The sequence below is a fragment of the Scyliorhinus torazame genome, chromosome 14 (genome assembly GCF_047496885.1).
Source record: "Scyliorhinus torazame isolate Kashiwa2021f chromosome 14, sScyTor2.1, whole genome shotgun sequence".
In the NCBI taxonomy this organism is placed as follows: Eukaryota; Metazoa; Chordata; class Chondrichthyes; order Carcharhiniformes; family Scyliorhinidae; genus Scyliorhinus; species Scyliorhinus torazame.
The window spans coordinates 163,673,338-163,700,129 of record NC_092720.1 but is presented as its reverse complement, the minus strand read 5'-3'; the positions used below and the strand labels follow the sequence as shown (position 1 = coordinate 163,700,129).

General features: G+C 51.1%; 2 protein-coding genes across 3 annotated transcripts in view; one reads left to right on the top strand and one right to left on the bottom strand.

Moving 5' to 3' along the window:
• On the bottom strand, nucleotides 1–26,166 carry LOC140389207 (uncharacterized). Of its 2 annotated transcripts, none has more exons than XM_072473382.1 (2): nucleotides 26,004–26,166; nucleotides 1–2,411 (listed from the first exon to the last, which is right to left on the bottom strand). In XM_072473382.1, the coding sequence occupies exon 2, from the start codon at nucleotides 2,387–2,389 to the stop codon at nucleotides 1,172–1,174; it is 1,218 nt and encodes a 405-aa protein (XP_072329483.1). In that variant the 5' UTR covers nucleotides 2,390–2,411; nucleotides 26,004–26,166; the 3' UTR covers nucleotides 1–1,171. The 2 variants fall into 2 exon arrangements, 1 of the variants encoding a protein (XP_072329483.1); XR_011934288.1 differs by lacking the exon at nucleotides 1–2,411 and adding an exon at nucleotides 15,787–16,246.
• Nucleotides 9,703–26,792, top strand: part of LOC140389213 (uncharacterized) — a 31,971-nt gene continuing 14,881 nt past the window's right edge. The window contains exon 1 of the mRNA XM_072473393.1: nucleotides 9,703–9,720. The gene's annotated coding sequence lies outside the window, so the exon portion shown is untranslated. The remainder of the gene's footprint in view (nucleotides 9,721–26,792) is intronic.

Genomic DNA, 26,792 nt, shown 5'->3' with positions numbered 1-26,792 from the left:
TAAACAGAAGTTATTTATTTAGCTTGCAAGCTTGAATCATCTTACAGAAATGTAACAGGACATCCTGCCTCTTACACTCCAGAAAACGACTGACTAAAAGACAAAGAGATCTCTGCAAAATCAATTCAAATGGTATCAAGTTTCACATACTCGACGGACATAGGTCAGCCTAGGTCCCTCCTGACCTGTTTAATCCATTCTGATTGGCTCACTTCCATTCCCTTTCTCTGGCCCCTATCAATGCAGTCTCACTCTCATAGACACACCTCGTCCTGCTTTTTCCATGCGGTCTCGAATTCCTTTGTCCCTAACTGCAAAAATCAAAGTGGCTTATTTCTACATTACATTAACTAGTAACTCTAAAGTAACTATTTTATATCACATTCGTCATTCCCTCCTTTTATCATTCCATGATAACCGAACTATCCAATCTATAGCTACGGTTCCTCATCTAAAAAGATTCGTCGCTGCATTTCCAATTCCTGTCTTAGCCCCCCTTCATCTGCTTCACCCTCATGGATTTTAACAGTTAAATTTTTTTTCTTGGTGATTGGGGCGGTGATCTGATCCAGTGCACCCAGCATTCTACCCATCACACATTTAAGGATGGCCAGGCCCACAAAGATGCAGCCGATAGCTACCACTAGATACATGGCCATATTTATCAACCAGTCCTTCCATCCTCCAAATCCCCAGTTACCCCAAGAGCCAGGATCCTGCATCCCGTCCAAGTGATCCCGTATGCGATCCATAAATTTAGTGATGTTAGCGGTCAAGTCTTGAACACCCATAATACACTTGCCCTGTACTATGGCGCATACCCCACCCTCACGGGCCAGAAGATAGTCAAGAGCATACCGGTTCTGCATTGCAAACAACCGTAGCTGAGACAACTCCTTAGTTATTGCCCCGAGGGCTCCCAAGGTTTCATTTCCCAAAATGGTAAGGCCGCAAATAAAATAATTCCGATCACTAACAGCCAAGGAACCCCCCACACCTCCCAGTGTCAATACGCTCAGAATGCCCCACCCGGCTGAGTGGCCCCGGTTGGGCGCGAGAACCTGAGGTTTTTTCCAGTTCTCGCAAAATTCAGCAGAGACTGCCCGGCGTGCTAACTGATTATGCAGGTTCCACGCCGAAGGGCAGGGGACTGTGGTAGGGACTAGAGTCCCTATAGCAATTCGGCGGGGAAATGGGGTGACAAAACGTTGGTCGCCGTACCATTAAATAAAAAGTAGTATCCTTGTTCCGTGTGGAGACTAGCATCACAATCAGTATATCGGTTGCGTAAGGACCTCCCAGTAGCCCAGTTTATCCAATTTTGAAATGCCCATTCGGGCCGCCCAGCAATGCAGAAAGCCCTATTCCCAACAGTGATATGAGAGACATTCGCCCAGCCACAAAGGAGCTGGAGGCCGGCGTTCAATGGAACGCAAGTGATGTTGTAACAAACGCATTGGCCAGACGCCTGGGTGATATGGCACCTCCTGTCCGTACAGGTGGGAAACAGACATGTTATATTTGTGTCCACCTCTACCAGCAAACAGCCATACCCTTCACTGCTGAAGCAATTCTCGTACGACCGGGAATCCCTATTGGGAGTGAAGTGGCTAGGTATGTACGCCCTCCACCGTCGCAGCCTATTGTACTGTGAATGGGGATTACCCCGAGGAAGGGGAAGGCAAATAGCCGGTGGTGCTGAATCCGGATCGTAAGGAAGAGTGACTTGCTTGGGCAGTGGCTCGGAACGCTGACAATGAACCACCGTTTGGGGAGTGCCCCAAAGCGGTGAAACAGAAAATAACCTAGACACCGCTGCGGGGTTTGGGTAGCAGACAACCCGTCCCTGGCCATACAGACGGTGGTAAATCTGGTAGAAGAGATTCATACTACCCGGGTTTTCCTCAGTTTGGCCTTTAATTAACTTAAGTGTATCTCCCGGTAACCTACGTTCTAGCTGTACTTCCCTTCTCACACGCCCTGTCCTCTCTCTAGTCCCTTTCTCTTTCTCATGGTCTCTTCCTACACTCTTCTGACAGCCTGATGTTACCTTTATTGTACCACTTTTAACACATCCAAAATCAAATTTACATGTATTCCAAAAACAAGGCAATGTCCATATAATGTTCCCTTCCCATCGCCGGGACCGGTGCAGCTGCTTCATGACTCCCGCATTCTCCTTAACTTTGATGACCTTCCATGAGTCGATACCATGTCCTCGTACATGGGGGCAGTGAAGAACATCACCTGTGCATAGGTGATGTATCCTTGTAGATTGGTTGGGGCTACACAGATACATAATATTCCCCTTTTCCATGTCCATCGCCAATAACACGCCAAGCGAAGTGAGGCCAAATATCAGACAGACGATGCGTAGCCACTCCATCATGCTCCACACCTGTAAAATAGCACTGGAGAAGGGAGGCAGGTTAGTATCCGACCTTTTACAGTAGTGGAGATGGGCTCAATTTACAGTGATGTAGGTGGACCCAAGCACTTCGCCCCTCCACTTTAACTGCTGTGGGGGTGGTAAGGAGAACTTGGAAGGGCCCGTCCCATCGCGGCTCCGACCCCTTCCTAGTCCAATTTTTGACCATTACATAACTACCGGGCTGGACTGAAAGTGAGCTAGGTACTGGGGGCAATGGCTCGTGAGCCGCGCGGACTTGGCCATGGAGTTCCTTGAGCACTTGCGTAAGGGCCAGAACATAGGTGGTCATCTCTTCAGTCATCTGATGAAACTGAACCAGTCTGGGAACCTGCAGGCTCCAGGGAGTTCTAAGAGGCCTGCCATAAAGAATCTCGGCGGGAGAGAGCCGGGCTGGTCCCGCAGGTGTAACCCGCTGCTGGAAGAGGGCAACGGGGAGCAACTTAAGCCATGTCAGTCCCGTGTCTGCTCTTAAGTTAGCCAATTTAATTTTGAGGGTCTGATTGTGTCTTTCAACCACCCCGGCTGCCTGTGGTCTGTAAGCACAGTGTAACTGCTGGCGTATGCCCAACTGGGAGCAAAACTCCTTGTTAATTTGTCCAATAAAATGAGGCCCATTATCAGAACTTAACTGAGCTGGTATACCGTACCGGGGAATGATTTCCCTCATCAAGACTTTAACCACAGTAACAGCTTTACTATAGATAGTCGGATACGCCTCAACCCATCTGCTGAACACATCCACAATGACCAAAACATATTTATAACATTGACACCTTTCCAACTCAATGTAATCCATTTGGAGCGTCTCAAAGGGACCACTGGGCAACGGGGTTTGCCCCTTCCCACAAGGGATACCTTTTCCGGTGTTATATTGCTGACAAATCAAACACCGATTACTGATACTTTGGGCCAACCCCTGCATTTTAGGGTGCCACCAAGTGTCCAGCAACAAATCACTAGTCCCCCGAGCCCCACAATGAGTTGCAAAGTGTACACATTCGATGACCCATAAAGCCAGTACATCAGACATACAAGTCTGATGTGCAGGCGTGGTCCATAAAGAGGAAACAGAATCATATGTACAACCTAACCGTTTCCACATTTGTTTATCACTCTCAGGAGCGTCCTCCTGTAACCTTATGACGTCTTGGATGGTTGGCATTGGCTTGTCAGAAGCAGACACATTCATAGTAGATCGTTTAGTCTGACTTAACATTTTAGGCACCATCACTTGCTGAATTTGTGCGGCTGTGCGCGCTGCACAATCTGCTCGTTCATTACCAACGTCAACTGGGGTTGTACCATTCGTGTGGGCAGCGCATTTAATAACGGAAATCTGCGCTGGCAGAAGGAGGGCCTGCAGTAGGTCATTAACTAAACCCCGGTGGGATATTTGACCACACATAATCATGTCAGGTTGTTCTGACGAAATGTCACTCAAATCGCCCCTTATTGTGGTAGTTTCCTGAATCAAGGCTAAACAGTCGTGGCCAGGTGCGTCTTCATGGACAGGGGGACCACTAAGAAAACAGGCTGGATTGATAGTGGTACAGTATTTAATTGTCAGACGTGGATTGTTCAAAAGGTATATCTCATACCTATTCTGACGAGCTGCGGTAAGATGCTGACCATTCGCCCCATATCCCTGGCATGGTACTGGTCATGGACCTGACGTGTAATATGAGGGCTTACCGAAGCTGACTGTGGCCATAAATGTGGTGATATTGTAACAAAATCGGCTGTACCTTCTTTTCCCGTGACTGTGGCTGTAACCTTGACTGGCCATTCGGTCTCAAGTAATGGCCAGTATTTGTCCTCCAACTCCCTGTTTCGTCCAGTTCTGTCATAGGCCAGGGTAACGTGATGCAGTGATAGTGGCTGTTCAATGTCTAACGTCCACCACTGGGGGGTGATAGAAATATAGCACTGTTGTCTCATCCTCCTCTTCGCTGATCCACCCACCCAAAGTCACTATATTGGAGCTCCTGCTGGTAAACTACCATTTCTGCCGCTTGTTGGGATCGCAGATCATCCTTTTTCATTACATACTCAGTCTTAACCTTTGTAACTGAGCCTCCTTCTTGGCCTACACCCTCCTTCCAGTAAAATCTGACTGCCCTTGCCATCTGGGAAGGGTCGTTCTCCGTCCAATTCATGTTATTACATTTCACAGCAGTAACCACAGAAGGTGGTAGGCAATGCATTAACATAGCACAGTATTGAGTGGAATTCTGACCATTTTGATACAGCAAATCGCCTGACTGCCCCCGGTAGATTTCATTAAAACGCCCCAGACATTCCTATGGCTCGTCAATCTTCCTAGGTTTTAGGTCTAAGATAACAGAAAGATTTATGGGCCTTTGAAATGTGCTATTCAACGCATTCAAGATCTGTGTCCTTCTTTTCTCTATTTGCTCTCTTTTTTTAAAACTTAAAAATGTTTGAAAATTCAAATTGAATTACTGCAACTTGCAAGCTTAGCTCTGATCTCAACTCAGAACTAAATTTACAATTTGCTTAACACAAACTTGTATAACATTTACAACTTAATTATTTCTTTATCTTAACAATTTTTCTTTTAACAAGTTTTTTTTCTGTTACATACACATAAGTATTAGCAAAATCAACTATCATAAGTATTAGCAAAATCAATTATCATCTCCAGATTGACACTTTTTAAAATGGTGTCCATGATCTTCTTTAAGTTTCTATTAATCTCCAGATAAAATGAGATAAACCTTATTTCAAGTAAGTAAAATTTAAGATTCTGGCAATTTCAATCAATTGCTTTCGAAAATAATAACTTTTATCAAAGAGGTGGAGAAACCCACTGGTTTCCTTTAATTAATTCAAAACGTAACTTTGCTGGTGTTCACTGACTCAAAGGAAAGGTATCCGATTACACTGCAGACTGTTATCTCAAGGCCTGAGTGAGAAGCACTGTCTGTTTTCAACTCCGCCTGCTGCTGTTAACCCTTTGAGAGACTTCTGCTTCAACCTCACAATCTCAACTAGACCTCGGAACTTTACAGTCCAAGGAGACAATTTTAGCTTAATCAACTATATATTTAAAACACTCACACATAGAGTTGAACCATCTTCAGATTTAAAAACAGTTATACTGGACTGAACCCCCATCTATTGAAGTCCCATCAGCCCCTGAACCCATATAATAGACTGAACCTTTATTATTTAAAGTCCCATCAGCCTCTGAACCCTGATAATAGACTGAACCTTTATTATTTAAGTCACATCAGCCTCTGAACCCTAATAATAGACTGAACCTTCATTATTTAAAGTCCCATCAGCCCAAAACCCTAACCCAAGCCGAAACAACAATATGAAATCCCATCAATTAAAGTGCTAATCCCCAGACTGACCTGTGATTTCGTCGAGGCGGTCTTTCTGTGCCAACCGCAAGTGACCAGACTAATCAGACGATAAGAAGAGGGGAACAATCAATGCTGGTCGTTTTCCATTTCTACATTGAGGGCCCTTTGTTCCCGTCCTCCTGTTCATAATCAGTCTAATTCTGATTTCGCAGTTGGAACAGGATCGCCCTGAGAAATCCCGGTTTTCGGCACCAAATGTTGATCTCCAAATTTCTTTCTCTGTCAGTCTGGCCTCAATAAAAGTTGAGACGGATTCGCACGTAAACAGAAGTTATTTATTTAGCTTGCAAGCTTGAATCATCTTACAGAAATGTAACAGGACATCCTGCCTCTTACACTCCAGAAAACGACTGACTAAAAGACAAAGAGATCTCTGCAAAATCAATTCAAATGGTATCAAGTTTCACATACTCGACGGACATAGGTCAGCCTAGGTCCCTCCTGACCTGTTTAATCCATTCTGATTGGCTCACTTCCAATCCCTTTCTCTGGCCCCTATCAATGCAGTCTCACTGTCATAGACACACCTCGTCCTGCTTTTTCCATGCGGTCTCGAATTCCTTTGTCCCTAACTGCAAAAATCAAAGTGGCTTATTTCTACATTACATTAACTAGTAACTCTAAAGTAACTATTTTATATCACATTCGTCAGTGGGGGTAGTATGGGAAGCGCTGAAGGCAGTGGTGAGGGGAGAGTTGATCTCCATCAGGGCTTACAAGGGGAAAACAGAGGCCAAAGAGAGGGAGAGATTACTGGGGGAGATTTTGAGTGTGGATAAAGATATGCGGAGGCCCCGGACGAAGGACTATATAGGGAGAGGCGAAGACTCCAGGCGGAATTTGACCTGCTGACCACTGGAAGGCAGAGGCACAGTGGAGGAAGGCACAGGGGATGAGATAAGAGTATGGGGAAAAGGCGAGTCGGCTGCTGGCCCACCAGCTTCGTAAGAGGGCAGCGGCGAGGGAAATAGGGGGAGTTCGGGATGAAACGGGAACTACGGTGCGGAGTGTAGGGAAGGTAAATGAGGTGTTTAAGACCTTTTATGAGAGGTTATATAGGTCCCAACCCCCGGAGGTAAAAGAGGGGATGCAGCAGTTTCTGGACTAACTAAGGTTCCCGAAGGTTGAGGAGCAGGAGGTGGCAGGCCTGGGGGCGCCAATTGGGGTGGACGAGGTGACTAAAAGGCTGGGGAACATGCAGGCAGGGAAGGCCCCGGGACCAGACGGGTTCCCGGTGGAATTTTATAGGAAATATGTGGACGTGCTGGCCCCGCTGCTGGCGAGAACCTTTAACAAGGCCAGAGAAGGGGGGACTCTACCCCCGACAATGTCGGAGGCGACGATATCACTAATCCTGAAGCGAGATAAAGATCCGCTGCAATGCGGGTCTTATAGGCCTATCTCACTCCTGAATGTGAACGCTAAGTTGCTGGCAAAAGTGCTGACAATGAGAATAGAGGATTGTGTCCCGGGGGTGGTGCACGAAGACCAGACAGGGTTTGTAAAGGGGAGACAATTGAATGTCAACGTGCGACGGCTATTGGGGGTGCTAATGATGCCCCCAGCAGAGAGGGAGGCAGAGATAGTGGCAGCAATGGATGCAGAGAAGGCATTTGATAGGGTAGAGTGGGAGTACTTATGGGAGGTGCTGAGGAGGTTTGGGTTCGGGGAAGGGTTTGTCAGCTGGGTTAAACTCCTCTATGGAGCCCCAGTGGCAAGTTTAGTCACAAATCAGCAAAGATCAGAATATTTTCGGTTACATAGGGGAACAAGGCAGGGGTGCCCTCTGTCCCCTTTACTGTTCGCGTTGGCAATTGAACCACTGGCCATAGCGATGAGAGACTCCAGGAAATGGAGGGGGGTGGTTAGAGGGGGAGAGGAACACCGAGTGTCACTCTATGCAGATGACTTACTGCTGTATGTGGCGGATCCAGTGGGGGGGGGGGGGGGTGACAGAGGTTATGCAGATATTGAGGGAGTTTGGAGACTTTTCGGGATATAGGCTTAACATGGGAAAGAGTGAGCTTTTCGTAATACACCCTGGGGACCAGAGTAGAGGGATAGACGGCCTGCCGCTAAGGAGGGCGGAAAGAAACTTCCGATATTTGGGGATTCAGATAGCCAGGAGCTGGGGAACTTTACACAAACTCAATCTGACTCGGCTGGTGGAGCAGATGGAAGAGGATTTCAAAAGGTGGGATACGCTGCCGCTGTCACTGGCGGGCAGAGTGCAGGCGATTAAGATGATGGTCCTCCCGAGGTTTCTATTTGTGTTTCAATGTCTCCCCATCTTGATCACTAAGGCCTTTTTTAAGAAAATAGATAGGAGCATTATGAGCTTCGTGTGGGCAGGGAAGGCCCCGAGGGTAAGGAGGGGGTTCCTGCAACGTAGCAGGGACAGAGGGTGACTGGCGCTTCCGAATTTAGGCGACTATTACTGGGCCGCCAATGCGGCGATGATCCGCAAGTGGATGATAGAGGGAGAGGGGGAGGCGTGGAAGAGGCTGGAGATGGCGTCCTGTAAAGGAACGAGCTTAAAAGCGCTGGTGACGGCGCCGCTACCGCTCTCCCCGAAGAGGTTTACCACGAACCCAGTGGTGGCGGCAACATTAAGTATCTGGGGGCAATGGAGGCGACAGAAGGGTGTGTTGGGAGCCTCGGTGTGGTCCCCGATCAGGAACAACCATAGGTTTGCCCCAGGAAGGTTGGACGGAGGGTTCCAGAGCTGGCACCGGGCAGGAATTAGGAGAATGGGAGACTTATTTATAGATGGGACGTTTGGGAGCTTGGGAGCGCGTGAGGAAAAGTATGAGCTGCCTCCGGGGAATATCTTTAGGTATATGCAGATGAGGGCGTTCACGAGACAACAGGTGAGGGAATTTCCGCTGCTCCCGACACAGGGGATCCAGGATAGAGTGCTTTCGGGGGGGTGCGTCGGGGAGGGCAAAGTGTCCGAAATATACCGGGAGATGAGAGAAGAGGGGGAGGAGCTGGTAGAAGAGCTGAAAGGAAAATGGGAAGAAGAGCTCGGGGAGGAGATTGAGGAGGGTTTGTGGGCTGATGCCCTAAGTAGGGTAAATTCCTCTTCCTCGTGTGCCAGGCTTAGCCTGATCCAATTTAAGGTGCTACATAGAGCACATATAACGGGAGTGAGGTTGAGCAGGTTCTTCGGAGTGGAGGACAGGTGCGGGGGAAGCCCGGCGAACCACACACATATGTTTTGGTCGTGTCCAGCACTGGAGGAGTATTGGAGGGGAGTGGCAAGAGTGATCTTGAAGGTGGTGAAGGTCCTGGTCAAGCCAGGCTGGGGGTTAGCTATATTTGGGGTAGCAGATGAGCCGGGAGTGCAGGAGGCGAAAGAGGCCGATATTGTGGCCTTTGCGTCCCTGGTAGCCCGGCGAAGCAAAACCCCCCGGCGTGGAGGCCTGGATAAACGATATGGTAGGGTTCATAAAACTGGAACGGATGATGTTTGCGCTGAGAGGATCGGCTCAGGGGTTCGCCAGGCGGTGGCAACCGTTCCTTGATTACTTCGCGGAACGTTAGGGGGAAAATAGATAGCCAGCAGCAGCCCGGGAAGGGGGGGGGACAACTTGTTTTTGTTCTAGTTGGGGGGTGAGGGGGAGCACCATTTCTTGTTACTTTGTTAGTTCACTACTTAACTTAAACAATGTTTATTAGTTATTGTGTTACCGTTTTTGTTGATTTGTAAGGGGGAAAAATTGTGTTTGAAAACTTTAAATAAAATATATATATTTTTTTAAATCTTCACACAGTTAAGGAACCTCCAATTACATCAGACAATCCACACAGGAGAGAAGCACATCAACTGTGAGTTTTGTAATAAAACTTTTCCAACATCACTGACCCTCCTGATATACCAGACAATTTACACGGGTAAGTGTGAATTTTGTGAGATGGCTTTCTCCCAAACCTCTGATACCCTGAGACACCAGAGGATTCACCCAGGGGAGAAACCCTTCAAGTATGACGTGTGTGACCAAATGTTCACATAGTCATCCATGCTTGTGAAACACCAATGCAGTCATAGTGGAGAGAAACCGGTCAAATGTGATGAACTCCGAATTATTGCATCTCTATGGGCACCAACACATTCGCACCTTTCGCAGATGAGTTATGTGACAAATCATTCTCGGACTCATTGTCCCTCTGTGCACACCAACATGTTCGCACAAGGGAGAAACGTTTCCCGAGGTGAGGTGTGTGACGAATCCTACTCGAGGGCCTCGGATCTCCTGCTCCATCAGAGGATGCACACAGGAGAGTGAGTCTTCAATTGTGAGCTCAGTGTGGGGAAAGCAGTGCTCTGACTGCAAGTAGCTGAACCACTTTGCACACACATACTTTATCAGAGCAAAGAAGAAATTGCAAATTATATTCTTGGAACAACCAGAAAGCATTTTGATGAAAGCAGGAACGAGTTGTTGGCAAAAAAATACACTATTTGGAAGTTATCACAAAAAAGAGAATTTAAAATGTTTGAGTCTGGAAAATGAACTTAGAAATGAGGTGTGCTGACAGCTGAAGAAGAAGACAATTTATCTCTGGAGTTAACTGGGACATTCTTTGTAGAGTTGAAAGGTGACAAAGATACAAATGGAGACCATGAGGTTCAAGTGAGCTTGAAAATTCACCTGTGAATAAGAATGAAGAATCTTCTTTTGTGGACAGAACTTTGATCTATAAATATTGTAAGAAAAAACTCTCAGAAAACATCACAAAAAGTAATATTTTATATCTTAAACTGGACATGGAATTCAGCAGAGTGCTGATGAACTTGTGAAGTTGATTGGACTCCCCCCCCCCCCCCCCCCCCCCCCCCCCCCCACCGATGTCAGGAATGTGACAGATTTAACTATCTTGAAGAAGGGAGATAAATAATGCTGTGTAAATGATTGAGGTATTTCCCTCTTGTCCAGGACAGGGAAAATCCTGACACACATTCTCCTGAATTGAATGTGAATGGAAGCTAAGAAGCTACCTATATTCACACGCAGACCCATGTCCTTTGTAGGCAAAAGCATGACGTACACACAGTGAACATTTTTCAACTAAACAAAAGCTTAGGGAACAGACATTCCCCGGTCCATTCCCCAGGGCAATACCTTGACTAGTCTGGATGAATTTGAACCAAGTTTGGCAATCAAATGTCAGTTGCCAGTTACTGGTGCAGTCTCCATGGCAACAGTTCTACCAGTAGGAGTCCACTTGCCAACCAATCAGGACGTGCTGCTTATGCAGTCTAAATTGCCATTTGCTTCGCCATTTGGTATTTTTGTGCATTGTCTTGATGAATGCAAGGCAAAGTTTTGGGGGGCGGAGACCAGGTAGCGTGGAGGCAGTGGGCGCAAGAGCAGCAGGAGCTTCTCCAGCGCTGTTTTAAGGAACTGAAAGCAGAGCTGCTGGAGCTGATGAAGGCTTCAATTGATAAGCTGCTGGAGACCCAGACGGCCCAAGGGGCGGCGATCCGGGAGGTCAGGCAGAAGGTCTCGGAGAACGAGGACGAGATCCTGGGCCTGGCGGTGAAGATGGAGTCGCACGAGGCGCTCCACAAGAAATGGCAGGTGGGGTTCGAGGAGATGGAGAACTGGTCGAGGCGGAAGAACCTGCGGATCCTGGGTTTCCCACAGGGGCTGGAGGGATCGGACGTGGGGGCCTACGTGGTCACCATGCTAAATTCACTGATGGGAGCGGAGGCCTTTCAAGGGCCCTTGGAGCTGGAGGAGGCCCACCGAGCTTTGGCAAGGAGGCCCAGGTCCAGTGAGCCGCCGCGGGCGGTGCTGATGCGGTTCCACCAGTTTGCCAATCGGGAGTGTGTGTTAAGGTGGGCCAAGAAGGAGCGGAGCAGCAGGTGGGAGAACGCGGAGGTCCGGATCTACCAAGATTGGAGCGCGGAGGTGGCGAAGAAGAGGGCCGGTTACAACCGAGCGAAGGCAGTGCTGCACAGGAAGGGGGTGAAGTTCAGTATGTTGCAGCCGGCGCGTCTGTGGGTCACTTATAAGGACCGACACCATTATTTTGAGTCCCCGGAGGGGGCCGTGGGCCTTTGTTCAGGCCGAAAAACTGGACTCGGACTAAGGGTCGGGAACGAGGGGTCGCGGTGGAGGGATGGTTGGGGATTGTTGTGTTGTGTTTCGAGGGGGGGTTCTTTGTTTTTTGGGGGTTGATTGGGCATTGTTTTGATTAGGTCCGCCGGGTGGGCTCGTGGGGTGCGGGTAGGTAAACTGCTTGGGGGGTTGATGGTCTGTTGGGGAGATCGGGCCCTGCGGGGAGGGGGGGGGGGGCCTGAATTGGGGGTAGTGGGACCAGGCCTGGAAATGGAGCTGGGGCAGAGGAGGCGGGGCCGGCGAGTGGAAAACGCGGGCTTTTTCCCACTCTTAGGGTTGAAGGGGCGGAGTCGGAGCTGGGAAACGGGCTTTTCTCCCGCGCTGGGAGTGGAATGGACGAGAGCCTGCTAGTGGATGGGGGGGGGGGGGGAGTTCCACACTGGGGGGGGGGGGGGAGGGGGTCGATGGAGCGGCCGGAGTGGCCGGGGTCAGCAGGAGTCAGCTGACTTACGGGAATGCAATGGGGGGAGCAATGCAGCTGTGGGGGGTCCTAGCTGTGGGGAAAGGGGGGTGGAACTGGGTTGCTGCTGGAATGGCCAAAGGGTAGCTGGAGTTGGTGTGGGCGGGGCTCTGCCGCTGTGGGGAACGGGGGGCGGGGGTCTGCTGCTGTGGGGAACGGGCCGTGCAGGGGGCGCGGGCACGTGGCTGGCCTAGGAAAGGCTATGGCTAGTCGGTGGGGGAGGGGGGGCGAGTAGCCCCCTGATCCGGCTGATAACCTGGAATGTAAGGGGACTGAATGGGCCGGTCAAGCGGGCCCGGGTGTTCGCGCACATGAAGGTGCTGAAGGTGGATGTGGCCATGCTTCAGGTGACGCACCTAAGGGTGGCGGATCAGGTAAGGTTGAGAAAGGGGTGGGTAGGGCAGGTGTTTCATTCAGGTTTGGATGCAAAAATTCAGGGCGATGCGATCTTGGTGGGGAAGAGAGTGTTGTTCGAGGCGTTGAGCGTCGTGACAGACAATGGCGGTAGGTATGTGATGGTAAGTGGCAAGCTGCAGGGGGAGCGGGTGGTGTTGATCAATGTATATGCCCCGAATTGGGACGATGCGGTGTTCATGCGTCGTATGCTGGGCCGGATTCCGGATCTGGAGACAGGTGGCCTGATAATGGGGGGAGATTTCAACACGGAGCTGGACCCGGCACTGGATCGCTCTAGTTCTAGGACAGGCAGGAGGCCGGCGGCGGCCAGGGTGCTGAGGGGGTTCATGGACCAGATGGGAGGGGTGTATCCATGGAGGTTTGCGAGGCCGGGACCAGGGAATTTTCATTCTTCTCCCATGTCCACAAGGCCTACTCCCAGATTGACTTTTTTGCCTTGAGCAGGGCGCTGATTCCGAGGGTGGAGGATACGGAGTACTCGGCGATAGCCATTTCTGATCGTGCTCCGCACTGGGTGGACCTCGAGTTGGGGGTGGAGAGGGATCAGCGCCCGCTGTGGCACCTAGAGGTGTGGTTGCTGGCGGACGAGGAGGTGAAGCAGTAGAGGCTCCTTCATTAAATGTTTTTAAGATAAAGATAGATAGTTTTTTGAAGAATAAAGGGATTACGGGTTATGGTGTTCGGGCCGGAAAGTGGAGCTGAGTCCACAAAAGATCAGCCATGATCTCATTGAATGGTGGAGCAGGCTCGAGGGGCCAGATGGCCTACTCCTGCTCCTAGTTCTTATGTTCTTATGTGAGCGGGCGGGTCCGGGGGTGTATAGAGAGGTACCTGGAGGCTAATGACAATGGGGAGGTGCAAGTAGGGGTGGTCTGGGAGGCGCTGAAGGCGCTGGTCAGAGGAGAGCTGATCTCCATTCGGGCACACAAGGAGAGGAGAAAGATGGAGAGGTTGGTGGGGGAGATGGTGAGGGTGGGCAGGAGGTACACGGAGGCCCCGGAGGACGGATTGCTGAGGGAGCGGCGTAGCCTCCAGGCTGAGTTTGATTTGTTGACCATCAGGAAGGCAGAGGCGCAGTGGAGGAAGGCGCAGGGGGCGGTATATGAATATGGAGAAAAGGCGAGCCGGATGCTGGCGCACCAGCTTCGGAAGCGAGAGGCAGCTCGGGAGATCGGGGGAGTTAGGGATTGAGGAGGGAGCACGGTGTGAAGTGCGGTGGGTATCAATGGGGTCTTCAGGGACTTCTAAGAGGAACTGTACCGGTCTGAGCCCCCACTGGAGGAGGGAGGGATGGGTCGCTTCCTGGACTGGCTGAGGTTTCCGAGGGTGGAGGAGGGGCAGGTGGCGAAGTTGGGGGCGCCAGTTGGGTTGGAGGAGTTGGTCAAAGGGATAAGGAACATGCAGGCGGGGAAGGCACCGGGGCCGGATGGGTTACCGGTCGGATTTTACAAGAAGTATTCGGACCTGCTGGGCCAGCTGTTGGTAAGGACCTTCAACGAGGCAAGGGGAGGGGGGGCTCTGCCCCCGACGATGTCTAGAGCGCTGATTTCCCTGATCCTGAAGCGGGACAAGGAACCCCTAGAGTGTGGGTCATATAGGCCGATCTCACTCCTAAATGTAGATGCAAAGTTGCTGGCAAAGATTTTGGCCATGAGGATCGAGGACTGTGCCGCAGGTCATTCACAAGGATGTTTGTGAAAGGGAGGCAGTTGAATACTAATGTACGGAGGTTCTTGAATGTTATAATGATGCCGGCGATGGCATGGGAGGCGGAGATAGTGGCGGCGATGGATGCGGAGAAGGCCTTTAATAGGGTGGAATGGGTACCAGTGGGAGGTGTTGAAAAGGTTTGGGGTCGTGGAGGGATTCGTCAGGTGGGTGAGGCTGCTATATGAGGCCCTGGTAGGGAGTGTGGCCACGAACAGAATGAGGTCAGAGTATTTCCAGCTACACCGGCGGATGAGGCAGGGGTCCCCCCTGCTCTTTGCGCTGGCGATTGAACCCCTGGCCATGGCGTTGAGGGAGTCGAGGAACTGGAGGAGGCTGGTGCAGGGTGGGGAGGAGCATCGGGTGTCGTTCTATGCGGATGATTTGATGCTATATGTGGCAGACCCGGTGGGGGGAATGCCGGAGGTGATGAGGATCCTTAGGGAGTTTGGAGATTTCTACGGGTACAAGTTTAATATGGGGAAGAGCGAGTTGTTCGTGGTGGCCTGTGAATCCTGGAAGCCTCATGCCGCGCCGACGGGGCCTGTGAATCCTGGAAGCCTCATGCTGCGCCGGCGGGGCCTGTGAATCCTGGAAGCCTCATGCTGCGCCGGCGGGGCCCATGAATCCTGGAAGCCTCATGCCGCGCCGGCGGGGCCCGTGAATCCTGGAAGCCTCATGCCGCGCCGGCGGGGCCCGTGAATCTAGGAAGCCGCATGCCGCGCCGGCGGGGCTCGTGAATCCTGGAAGCCTCATGCCGCGCCGACGGGGCCCGTGAATCCTGGAAGCCTCATGCCGCGCCGGCGGGGCCTGTGAATCCTGGAAGCCTCATGCCGCGCCGGCGGGGCCCGTGAATCCTGGAAGCCTCATGCCGCGCAGGCGGGGCCCGTGAATCCTGGAAGCCTCATGCCGCGCCGGCGGGGCCCGTGAATCCTGGAAGCCAGGAGAATCTGGCGTCAAATGGGCTAAACATATTTAAATGAGCTTAAAGGCTTACTTAAGTATGTGAGTCTGTTTCACACCCAGCGAGGGTGTGGTCCAGATCGTGTTGGGAACACCGCGATCGGATCGACTCCTGGCAATGCTAGGCAATGACTCTATTTCGGGGCTCTCCCACTATTCTCTGGGAATAGCGGGAAGTGCAACAGCCTGAGAGAATCGCGCCCGATATTGAGAATGGAGAGGCTGTAAATATCAGGAAAAACTGAACAGGTGAACACTCTGTTCCCTAGAAAAGATAAGAAGGACATGTTAGAATTCTTTCAAATTAGGAATTATAAAATTTGATTTAATTTGATTTGATTCATTTTCACATGTACCGAAGTACAGTGAATAGTATTTTTCTGCGGCTGAGGGAAGGTACACAGTACGTACATAGTAGACAAAAAACAGAATAATCGACAGAGTACATTAACAAATCGAGAAGTGATTGGTTACAGTGCGGAACAAGGGGCCAAACAAAGTAAATACATGAGCAAGAGCAGCATAGGGCGTCGTGAACAGTGTTCTTACAGGGAACAGATCAGTCTGAGGGAGAGTCGCTGAGAAGTCTCGTAGCTGTGGGGAAGAAGCTGTTCCTTTGTCTGGATGTGCAGGTTTTCAGACTTCTATGTTCCATAGTGTAGATGGACTTTAGAGTGGTTTCACAGGTCGGCGCAACATCGAGGGCCGAAGGGCCTGTACTGCGTTGTAATGTTCTATGTTCTATGTTCTGTATCAAAATTAAAAATTTCGGGGTAAATAGAGAGATGTTCCCACTTGTGTGGGAGGATTTGAAACTAGGGTCCAGAAATATAAGTTGATCAATGACAAATCCAATGTGGAATTCAGGAGAAATAATTTTGATGTATTTGATAGGAAGCCAGATAGGTAGATGAGGGAGAAAGGAATTGAATGATTTGTTGACAGGGTGAGATAAAATCGGTAAGTGTGTGTGGTGGTATGTATTAGGGGTAGTACGGTACCCAGTGATGCCGAGAGGCTATTGGTGGACAGACACTGGGTCCTGATTGGATCTGCCACCTGCTGGCTCCACCCAGTAAGGCGGAGTATAAGAACCCAGGTTCTCCCAGCAGCCGCATTCTGTAACTGAGCTGCTGGGGAACAAGTCTGCGTAATAAAGCCATTGATTGACTTAATCTCATCTCGCCTCGTGAGTGATTGATTGTGCTACAATTTATTACGTACACTTTAAAGGACTATGGAGCTCCGGATCACCCCGGAGTGTCTGCGAATCATCCCCCATGCAGCAAACTCAGCGGCCACTTTTAAACACTCCGAACGGCCCCCGGCAGACCTACAGAAGACCAGAAAATGCAGGTCCTGCATTCCAGGGTGAGTCCGGAGATCTACACACTCATCAAAGACGCGGAGGATTTCTCGACGGTGCTCACCATGCTGAGAGGGATCTACATTCGGCCCGTAAACCAGGTCTACGCACGCCACCAACTCGCGATGAGACGGCAAATCCCCGGAGAATCGCTGGATGTGTTCGACAGCGCGCTGCTAATATTGGGAAGGAGCTGCAACTGCCCACCGGTGACGGCTAACGAACATACGGAACTCCTAATCAGGGATGCTTTTGTAGCAGGGATGACCTCATCCCAAATTCACCAGCGACTCCTGGAGAGAGACTCACTGGGACTCACGGAGGCACGGGCCCTTGCGGTCTCCCTCGATGTGGCATCGCAGAATGCCCGCGCTTATGCCCCCGACCGTGTGGCAGCCCCTTGGGCTCCGTGGACCCCCGCCGTGACCGACTCCCCCCACGCCCCCCCGCAAGCCTGCACAGCCAGAGCACCAGACCACCCGGGGGGGGGGGGCCCGCTGCTATTTTTGCGGGAAGTCGAAACACCCCCGGCAGCGCTGCCCGGCCCGCTCGGCCATCTGTAAAAGTTGCGGCAAGAAGGGGCACTATTCAGCGGTGTGCCAGTCCCGGGGGGTCGCCGCAATCTCCGGGGGAGAACTCGGACCACAGACTCAACCCCCCCAAAGGTCCATGTGCGGCCAACGGGCGCCACCATTTTGGGTCCCGGACTCCATGCGGGGGGAATGGGCGCCGCCACCTTGTGACCCTCCGGCCACGTGCGATTCATGGGCGCGCCCATTTTGTCCGCCCCCGACCGTGTGTGATCCATTGGCGCCGCCATCTTGGCTGACAGCCAAGGACCCCAGCATGGACGGCTCCACGGGGCCTGAAGAAAATGCCCCGATGCAGCAACCACAACTGGCTTCGGTGACCCTGGACCAGTCGCGGCCACGGACGCTCCAAACGGTAACAACAACGGTGCTGGTTAACGGGTACGAAACGCCATGCCTGATCGACTCTGGGAGCACGGAAAGTTTTATCCATTAGGATACGGTAAGACGCTGTTTTCTTTCAATCCACCCGAGTACCCAAAAGATTTTTCTGGCAGCAGGATCCCATTCCGTAGAAATCAAAGGGTTCTGCATCCTGAACCTAACGGTGCAGGGGAGAGAGTTTAGGAATTATCGACTTTATGTCCTCCCCAACCTCTGCACTTCCACTCTCCTGGGGTTAGATTTTCAATGTAACCTTCAGAGTTTAACGTTCCAATTCGGCGGCCCTATCCCCCCACTTACTATCCGCAGCCTCGCGACCCTCAAGGTTGAACCACCTTCCTTGTTTGCGAACCTCACCCCGGATTGCAAACCCGTCGCCACTAGGAACAGACGGTACAGCGCCCAGGACCGAACATTTATCCGGTCTGAAGTCCACCGGCTGCTGAAGGAAGGCATAATCCAGGCCAGCAATAGTCCCTGGAGAGCTCAGGTGGTAGTTGTAAAGACCGGGGAGAAGCAGAGGATGGTCGTAGACTATAGTCAAACCATCAATAGGTACACGCAACTAGATGCGTACCCACTCCCCCGCATATCTGACATGGTCAATCAGATTGCACAGTACAAGGTCTTTTCCACCGTGGATCTTAAGTCCGCATATCATCAGCTCCCCATCCGCCCGAGCGACCGCAAGTACACTGCCTTCGAAGCACACGGGCGGCTCTACCACTTTTTAAGGGTTCCATTCGGCGTCACTAACGGAGTCTCGGTCTTCCAACGGGAGATGGACCAAATGGTTGACCAGCACGGTTTACGGGCCACGTTCCCGTACCTCGACAATGTATCCATCTGCGGCCATGACCAGCAGGACCACGATGCCAACCTCTGCAAATTCCTCCAGACCGCTAACGCCCTGAACCTCACCTACAACAGGGAAAAATGCGTGTTTAGCACCGACCGTCTAGCCATCCTTGGCTACGTAGTGCGTAATGGAGTGATAGGCCCTGACCCCGAACGCATACACCCCCTTATGGAGTTCCCCCTCCCTCACTGTTCCAAAGCCCTGAAACGCTGCCTGGGCTTCTTCTCTTATTACGCCCAGTGGGTCCCCAACTACGCAGACAAGGCCCGCCCGCTAATTCAGTCCACCGCCTTTCCCCTGTCGACAGAGGCCCGCCAGGCCTTCAGCTGCATCAAAGCGGATATCGCAAAGGCCACGATGCACGCAATCGATGAATCCCTCCCCTTCCAAGTCGAGAGCGACGCATCCGACGTAGCTCTGGCGGCCACTCTCAACCAAGCGGGCAGACCCATGGCCTTTTTCTCCGGTACCCTCCACGCTTTAGAAATCCGCCACTCCTCAGTGGAAAAGTGAGCCCAAGCCATAGTAGAAGCCGTGCGGCATTGGAGACATTACCTGGCCGGTAGGAGATTCACTCTCCTCACTGACCAACGGTCGGTAGCCTTTATGTTTGATAATGCGCAGCATGGCAAAATCAAGAACGACAAGATCTTGCGGTGGAGGATCGAACTCTCCACATATAATTATGAGATCTTGTATCGTCCTGGAAAGCTGAACGAGCCGCCCGATGCCCTATCCCGCGGCACATGTGACAACGCACAAGTGAACCGTCTCCAAGCCCTCCACGAGGACCTCTGCCACCCGGGGGTCACTTGGTTCTACCACTTCGTGAAGACCCGCAACCTCCCCTACTCCGTCGAGGAGGTCCGAACAGACATCAGGAACTGCAAAATCTGCGCAGAGTGCAAACCGCACATTCTCAGGCCAGATAGAGCGCACCTGATAAAGGCTTCCCGTCCCTTTGAGCGCTTCAGTCTGGACTTCAAAGGCCTCCTCCCTTCCACCGACCGCAACACGTACTTCCTAAACGTGGTTGACGAATACTCTTGTTTCCCTTTCGCCATCCCCTGTCCCGACATGACCGCGGCCACAGTCATTAAAGCCCTCTGCTCCATCTTTACACTGTTCGGTTTCCCCACCTACATCCATAGCGATAGGGGGTCCTCCTTCATGAGCGACGAACTGCGTCAATTCCTGCTCAGCAAGGGCATCGCCTCGAGCAGGACGACCAGTTACAACCCCCGGGGGAACGGTCAGGTAGAGAGGGAGAACGGTACGGTCTGGAAGATCGTTCTACTGGCCCTACGGTCCAGAAGTCTCCCAGTTTCCCGTTGGCAGGAAGTCCTCCCGGATGCCCTCCACTCCATCCAGTCGCTGCTGTGTACCACAACTAATCAAACGGCTCCCTAGGAAGTCCTCCTCCGGAACGTCACTTCCGACCTGGCTGGCAGTCCCAGGACCCATCTTGCTCCGAAAGCATGTGCGGGCGCACAAATCGGACCCTTTGGTCGAGAGGGTTCATCTTCTCCATGCGAACCCTCAATACGTCTACGTGGCATACCCCGACGGCCGACAGGACATGGTCTCCCTGCGGGACCTGGCACCCGCCGGAGCTCCCCACACCCCCCCAATACCAATCACTCCCTCCCTCATGCTGGCGCACCCCACAGCCGCTCCCTTCCCGGGTGGATCGGTCCTCCTCCCATGCCCGCCCAGGAGTAGCGAAATAGGAACAAACATCGCGACGCTCCCAGAGACGACAGTGCCCGAGCCAGCGCCTGCACCACCACCGGAGCTGAGACGATCGGCAAGGACAACCAGGGCACCCACTCGACTCATTGAATCTGCATGACAAAGCAAGATCTGTAAATAATTCAGTAGCCCAGTAAAAGCGGCATTGTAAATAGTTAACCGTTGATATCGATGCATAGCCACTGTTAATGGAATCGCAGTACCGACCTTGTAAACCCCTACCACCATGCGACCCACCACCCTGCCGGGTTCATTTTTAACAAGGGGTGAATTTGGTGGTATATATTAGGGGTAGTACGGTACCCAGTGATGCCGAGAGGCTATTGGTGGACAGACACTGGGTCCTGATTGGATCTGCCGCCTGCTGGATCCACCCAGTAAGGCGGAGTATAAGAACCCGGGTTCTCCCAGCAGCCACATTCTGTAACCGAGCTGCTGGGGAACAAATCTGCGTAATAAAGCCATCGATTGACTTCATCTCATCTCGCCTCGTGAGTGATTGATTGTGCTACAATGTGGTGAGAGCTTCAATTTGCATCGAGCCTCATGAACCACTGACTCATTCCTACTGGTGATAGACTGAACAAGTGTGAGGAGGGCTCCACAGGTTCATCTGGCCTTCTTATTTTTTGAAAAGATATTTTATTCCAAATGTAAACCATAACAACAAAACCGCATTCCAACAAAACGGAGTTAGCAGTTTGTACATTTTCCCCTTTTAATCTCTTCCCAGCCCCACCCCCCTCCGCCCCGTGACGAACAGCTCCTCAAATAACATGAACGCTTTCCATTGTACCTCAAAGTCCTCTTCTGACCACCTTATTAATCTTAATTTTTTTCAACCGTAGAAATCCATACAGGTCTCCCAGCCAAACCGCAACCCCCAGTTGCATATCTGACTTACAATTCAAAAGAATCTGTCGGTTGTTCAGAGAGGCAAAGGCCGTGATATCGGCCCCTTCCCCTCCTCCAGCACCGGCACCGGCACCTCCGAAGCCCCAAAAATCAAGACCATGGGCTCCCACTATCCTCGATAAGATCTGGAACACCGCTTCCCAGAAGCTCTCCAGCTTCTCACAACCACAAAACATGTGAACATGATTCGCTGGCCCGGCCCACACTTCTCACTTCCACCCGTTACCCCCAGGAAGAACCCACTCATCCAAACCCGAGTCAAGTGTACCTTGAGCACCACTTTAAACTGAATCAAGCTCATTCTAGCACAGGAGGAAGTTGAGTACACTCGTCGTATAGCCTCACATCAGAGCCCATCCTATCTCCCTCCCCAACTCCCCCTCCCACTTCTGTTTAATCCTTTCCTACTCTGCTCTCCCAATCACCCGTATATGTCCACGATCCTGCCTTCCCTGCCTTATCTGGGAGTAGCAATTCCTCCAGCAGCGTGTACTCCAGTAGTTGGGGAAAACTCGGCTGCTCCTTTCGTGCAAAGTCCTGGACCTGCCACAGTACCTAACTCACTCCCGCTCGGTAACTCAAACCTCACCCGCAGCTCATCCAACCCAGTGAATTTCCCCTCCAAGAACATAATCCCTGACCTGTTCCAACCCCTCCCCCCTGCACTGCCTACACATCACATCCACCGCCCCCACCCCGGCTTAAACCTGAGGTTCCCGTACAGTGGCCTCAACACTGACATTTGGTCCAATTTAAAATGCCTCCTCAGCTGATTCCAAACCTCAATAGTCAACTCCACAACTCAACTTCCCATTTACTTTCTCGGGGCTAACGGCATGGGGCCGTCACCGGGGCCCTCAAACTTAAGCACCTACAGGATTCCTCTTTCAACCTGATCTACTCTGCTCCTCCCCCCCCCCCCCCCCCCCCCCCGACAGTGCATCAGGTTCTAGAGTGCCAGCCCCCTTCTCTGCCTTTGTAACAGAGCCCTCTTCACCCTCAGTACCTTGCCTGCCCACACAGATGCCAAGACCAGTGCCTCCACCTCATGGAAAAAGGCCTGAGGGAGGAAAATTGGGAAGGACTGAAAACCAACCAGGAACCTTAGCAGTACATTAATCTTTGCCACCTGCACCCTTGCTGCCCACGTCAAGTGCAACGTATCCACGTATCCCGCCTTTTAAAGTCTCCCTTAACTATATCCACTAACCTCTTCCACTAACCCTGTCAAGTTACACCTCTTCATTGTGGCTCACTCATGCGTTACCTGAATCCCCAGATACCTAAACCACTCCCTTGTCACCTTAAATGGCCCCAGGTTTGCACCCCCCCCCCCCCCCCCGCATTTACCAGGAACACCTCACTCTCACTCTTCCCTACGTTCAACGTATATCCGGAAAAAGTCCTCCAACAAACCTATAATTCTGCACATACTTTCCAACGGGTCCAACGCAAACACCAGGTTGTCCGCATACAGAGATACCCGGTGCTCCCTATCCCCATCCCCCCTCACAAGCCCTCGCCACTCAGCTGACACTCAAAGGGCATCGGCAGGTACTCGATTGCCAACACAAATAACAAAAGCGAAAGCCTACACCTCTGCCATGTTCCCCTGTGCAACCCAAAATACCCCGAACTCGTCTCGTTCGTTCGAACACTAGCTATGATACCCCATACAACAATCGAACCCATGCCACAAATTTCTGTCTAAACCCAAACCATCCCAGAACTTCAAACAGATACCTCCACTCTACCCAGTCAAATGCCTTCTCCGGATCCATGGACACAATCACCTCGGGCTCCCGTCCCCTTGACGGAATTATAAATACATTCGGTAACCTCCCAATGTTACTGGAGAGCTGCCTCCCCTTCACGAAAACACCTCCTCAGAAAGAGCCCCCGGGACACAGCCCCCCAACCTACATGACACCATCTCCGCAAGGATTTTCACATCCATGTTTAGCAATGAAATGGACCTGGAGGACCCACATTCCAGTGGGTCCTTCCCCTTTCTCGAGATCAACGGTTAACGTAGCCGGCAATTTCCCCTTTTCCACCGCCTCAGTGAACATACCCAGCAAGTGAGGGGCCGACCCCATCACAAACTGCTTGTAAAATTCAGCCGGGAAGCATGCGGCCCCAGGGCTTTCCCCAACTGCATCCTAATCCTGCATTCCATCACCTCCCTTAACCCCAGTGGCTCCTCCAATGCCTGCCTCTTCCCCTTCGCCAACTCTGGAAGCTTCAACTCATCCAGAAACCGCCCCATATCCTACACCTTCCCCACCGGCTCAGCCCTATACAACCCCTCCTAGAAAGCCTTAAACCCCTCATTTATTCTCTCCGGCTCCGACACCATCTCCCCTTTCTCACCCCCATCTGCAAAATTTCCCTGGAAGCTGCGTGACGCCGCAACTGGTGGGCCAACATATGACTCGCCTTCTGTCCATACTCATACTGCATCCCCCTCGCCCTCCGCAGCTGTCCCACCACCTTACCTATTGTCAACCGGTCAAACTGCCCCTGCAACTTCTTCCTCTCTGCCAACAGTTCCTTCGCGGGGGCCGCCGAGTGTATCCTGTCCACCTCAACTATCTCATCCAGAAACCACTAATGCTCCTCCCTTCTCATCCTATGGGCCTTGAACGATATAATTTCCCCTCTAACCACCGCCTTCAAGGTCTCCCAAAACGTAAGCTGCTGACACCTCACCATTCTGGTTGAGCTCCACAGAGTTATTATCGCCACTCTTACCTTCTCACAAAACTCCTTATCAGCCAAAAGTCCCGAGTCCAACCACCACCCGGCCTCTGCACCCATCCCAAACAAAGCCTCACTTCTAACCAGTGTAGCTGGTCTGAGATCACAATTCCTGCATATTCCTCCCCTACCGACCCCATCAGCACCGCCTGGCTCACCATGAAAAAAATCAATCCTGGAATACAACCTTTTTTGTGCGAGAAGGAATACTCCCTTCTTCTCGGGTTTCCGAACCTCTATGGATCCACCATCCCCATCCTTTCCATGAACCTTCCCAGCTCTTTCACCATTCTCGGCCTTCCCATCAACTTAGGGCTCGGCCTATCCAACCGTGACTCCATTACGTAATTAAAATTCACTGCCCATGATCAACTGGTGCGATTTCAGGTCCGGAATCGCTTCCAGTAACCTCTTTACAAAACCAACATTGTCTCAATTTGGCGCATACCAACACCACCGGCGCCCCCTCCACTCACTATCTCATACCTCCCTCCCCCGGCCCACGTAAACCCTGTTTCCTTCCTCAACAAAATGGCCACCCCCTTTGCCTTCGAATCAAACCCCAAGTGAAACATTTGTCCCACCCATCCCTTCCTCAGCCTGATCTGATCTTTCACCCAGAGATGCATCTCCTGCAAGAAAATCACCTTCGCTCTCAAGTTCCTCAGGTCTGCGAACACCCAGGACATCTTGACCGGCCCATTCAGCCCGCCAATTCTCACTGGAGGCTTACACCTTTGTCATCCCCCTCCAGTGTCCGCCGTCACCACCTTTAGGCTCCGTCTCCCCCGTTCCCACTCTAAACCGGGCTCATCCAAGATTGCCCCCCCTCCAACCCGCCCATGCGTAGGACCTCTTAATACACAAGGTGCATCTGTAGTATCACACAAGGATAGATACGTGGATGAGAAACTATTAAAGTATGAGGTGTGTGATCAAACCTTTGCACATCATCGACACTCATGAATCACTGGCGCATCCACACTGGGTGGAAGCCATAAATGTGTGATGTGTGTGACAAATGCTTCTCACAGTCATATAATCTTCACAATCATCATGGATTCACACTGAAGGGAAATCATTCATATGTGATGTGTACAAGAAATCATTCTGACAGTCATGTAACTCCTTGCACAACAATGCATTCACACAGTGGAGCAACCATTCACGTGCAACAGGTGTGACAAATTCTCACGGTTAACGATTCTCCTCCTACACCAATGCACCCACACAGGGAGAAAACATTAAAATGTGAGGTGTGTGACAAAGCGTTTGCACCTTTATCGACTTTCGTGAATCACCAACGCATTCACACAGGCGAGAAACCATTCACATGTGATATATGTGACATATCATTGTCACGGTCATCGCATCTCCTGTACACCAGTGCAGTCACAAAGAAACCATTCACGTGAGGTTTGTGACGAATCATTTACACTGTTGTCAAGCATTCGCATTCAGCAGACAATCCACATGGGGGAGAGACCCTTCACATGTGAGATTTGCAATAAAGCTTTTGCAATATCTGCAAGATTTTTAAAATATCTGAGGCTGGATCCTTGGGTTCCCCAGCTGCGTGTTTCTCGGGAGCGTGCCGTTCGCTGGCAGCAGGATTCTGTCTTCCCGTCGCTTATCAATGGAATTTACCATTGAAACCACCCCACGCCGTCGGGAAACCCACGGGCATGAGTGCACTGCCGGCGAAACAGAGGATCCCGCATACAGACAATCCAGCCCATGGAGTCATTTTCAACTGTTTTGTTATTTTTGTTGATTTAAAGTTTGGTGTAAGTTAAATATTGTGTTGTGGTTTGTCTACTGTTCTATCAGTCTTCTGCATAGATTTATAACTCACAATGAATTCACTTGTTTAACTTACCCAAAGCTATTTGATTTGTCAGCATGGTGTGTTCCTATTCACTCAAACACTCAGGAGCCTACAGTAAGAGTCCTGTACACAATATACTGGCCAATGTCACTGTGGCTGGTATACTTTCTCCATCAATGGGTTTAGAATTTCCAGTTCACAGGAAGTGTAATATTTCCCTAAGAAAGAAATACGTGCAATTTTAAATTAACTTTCATAAATTCAGGACATCCAAAAGCACTTTAGAGCCAAAGAATTATGTTTTGAAGTGTAGTAATGTAGGAAACATGGCAGTCAATTAGTGCACAACAAGATCCCACAAACTGCAATGTGATAATCTGTTTTTGTGATCCAAACAGGATCCATACTGACCAGGACATCAGTGATAACTTCCCTGATCTTATACAATATAGTGCCATGGGATCTTTTAATTCACCTGAGAGGGCAGACAGGGCCTTGGTTTAACTGATCTGAAAGATGGTACCTCTGACAGTGCAGCGCTCCCTCAGTACTGCACTGGAGTGTCAGCCTCAGTGCTCAAGTCTCTGGACTGAGACTTGAACTCACAACCTTCTGACTCAGAGACGAGAGTGCTAACTAAGGCATGGCGAACAATAATGTCTAATATTTCTGTTGTATTAGATTCAGTTTCCTCTGACTCAGAGGACAAGGGTTCAAGGTTCCACTCCAGATGGATTATTCCATGAACATGGATTAAAGTTGTTGTCAGAGGGCAGCACGGTGACGCAGTGGGTTAGCCCTGTTGTCTCACGTCGCTGAGGTCCCAGTTTTGATCCCGGC

What these genes read in the sequence shown, in the direction of transcription:
- LOC140389207 (XM_072473382.1), bottom strand. Translation starts at nt 2,389, where the DNA reads ATGATGGAGTGGCTACGCATCGTCTGTCTGATATTTGGCCTCACTTCG.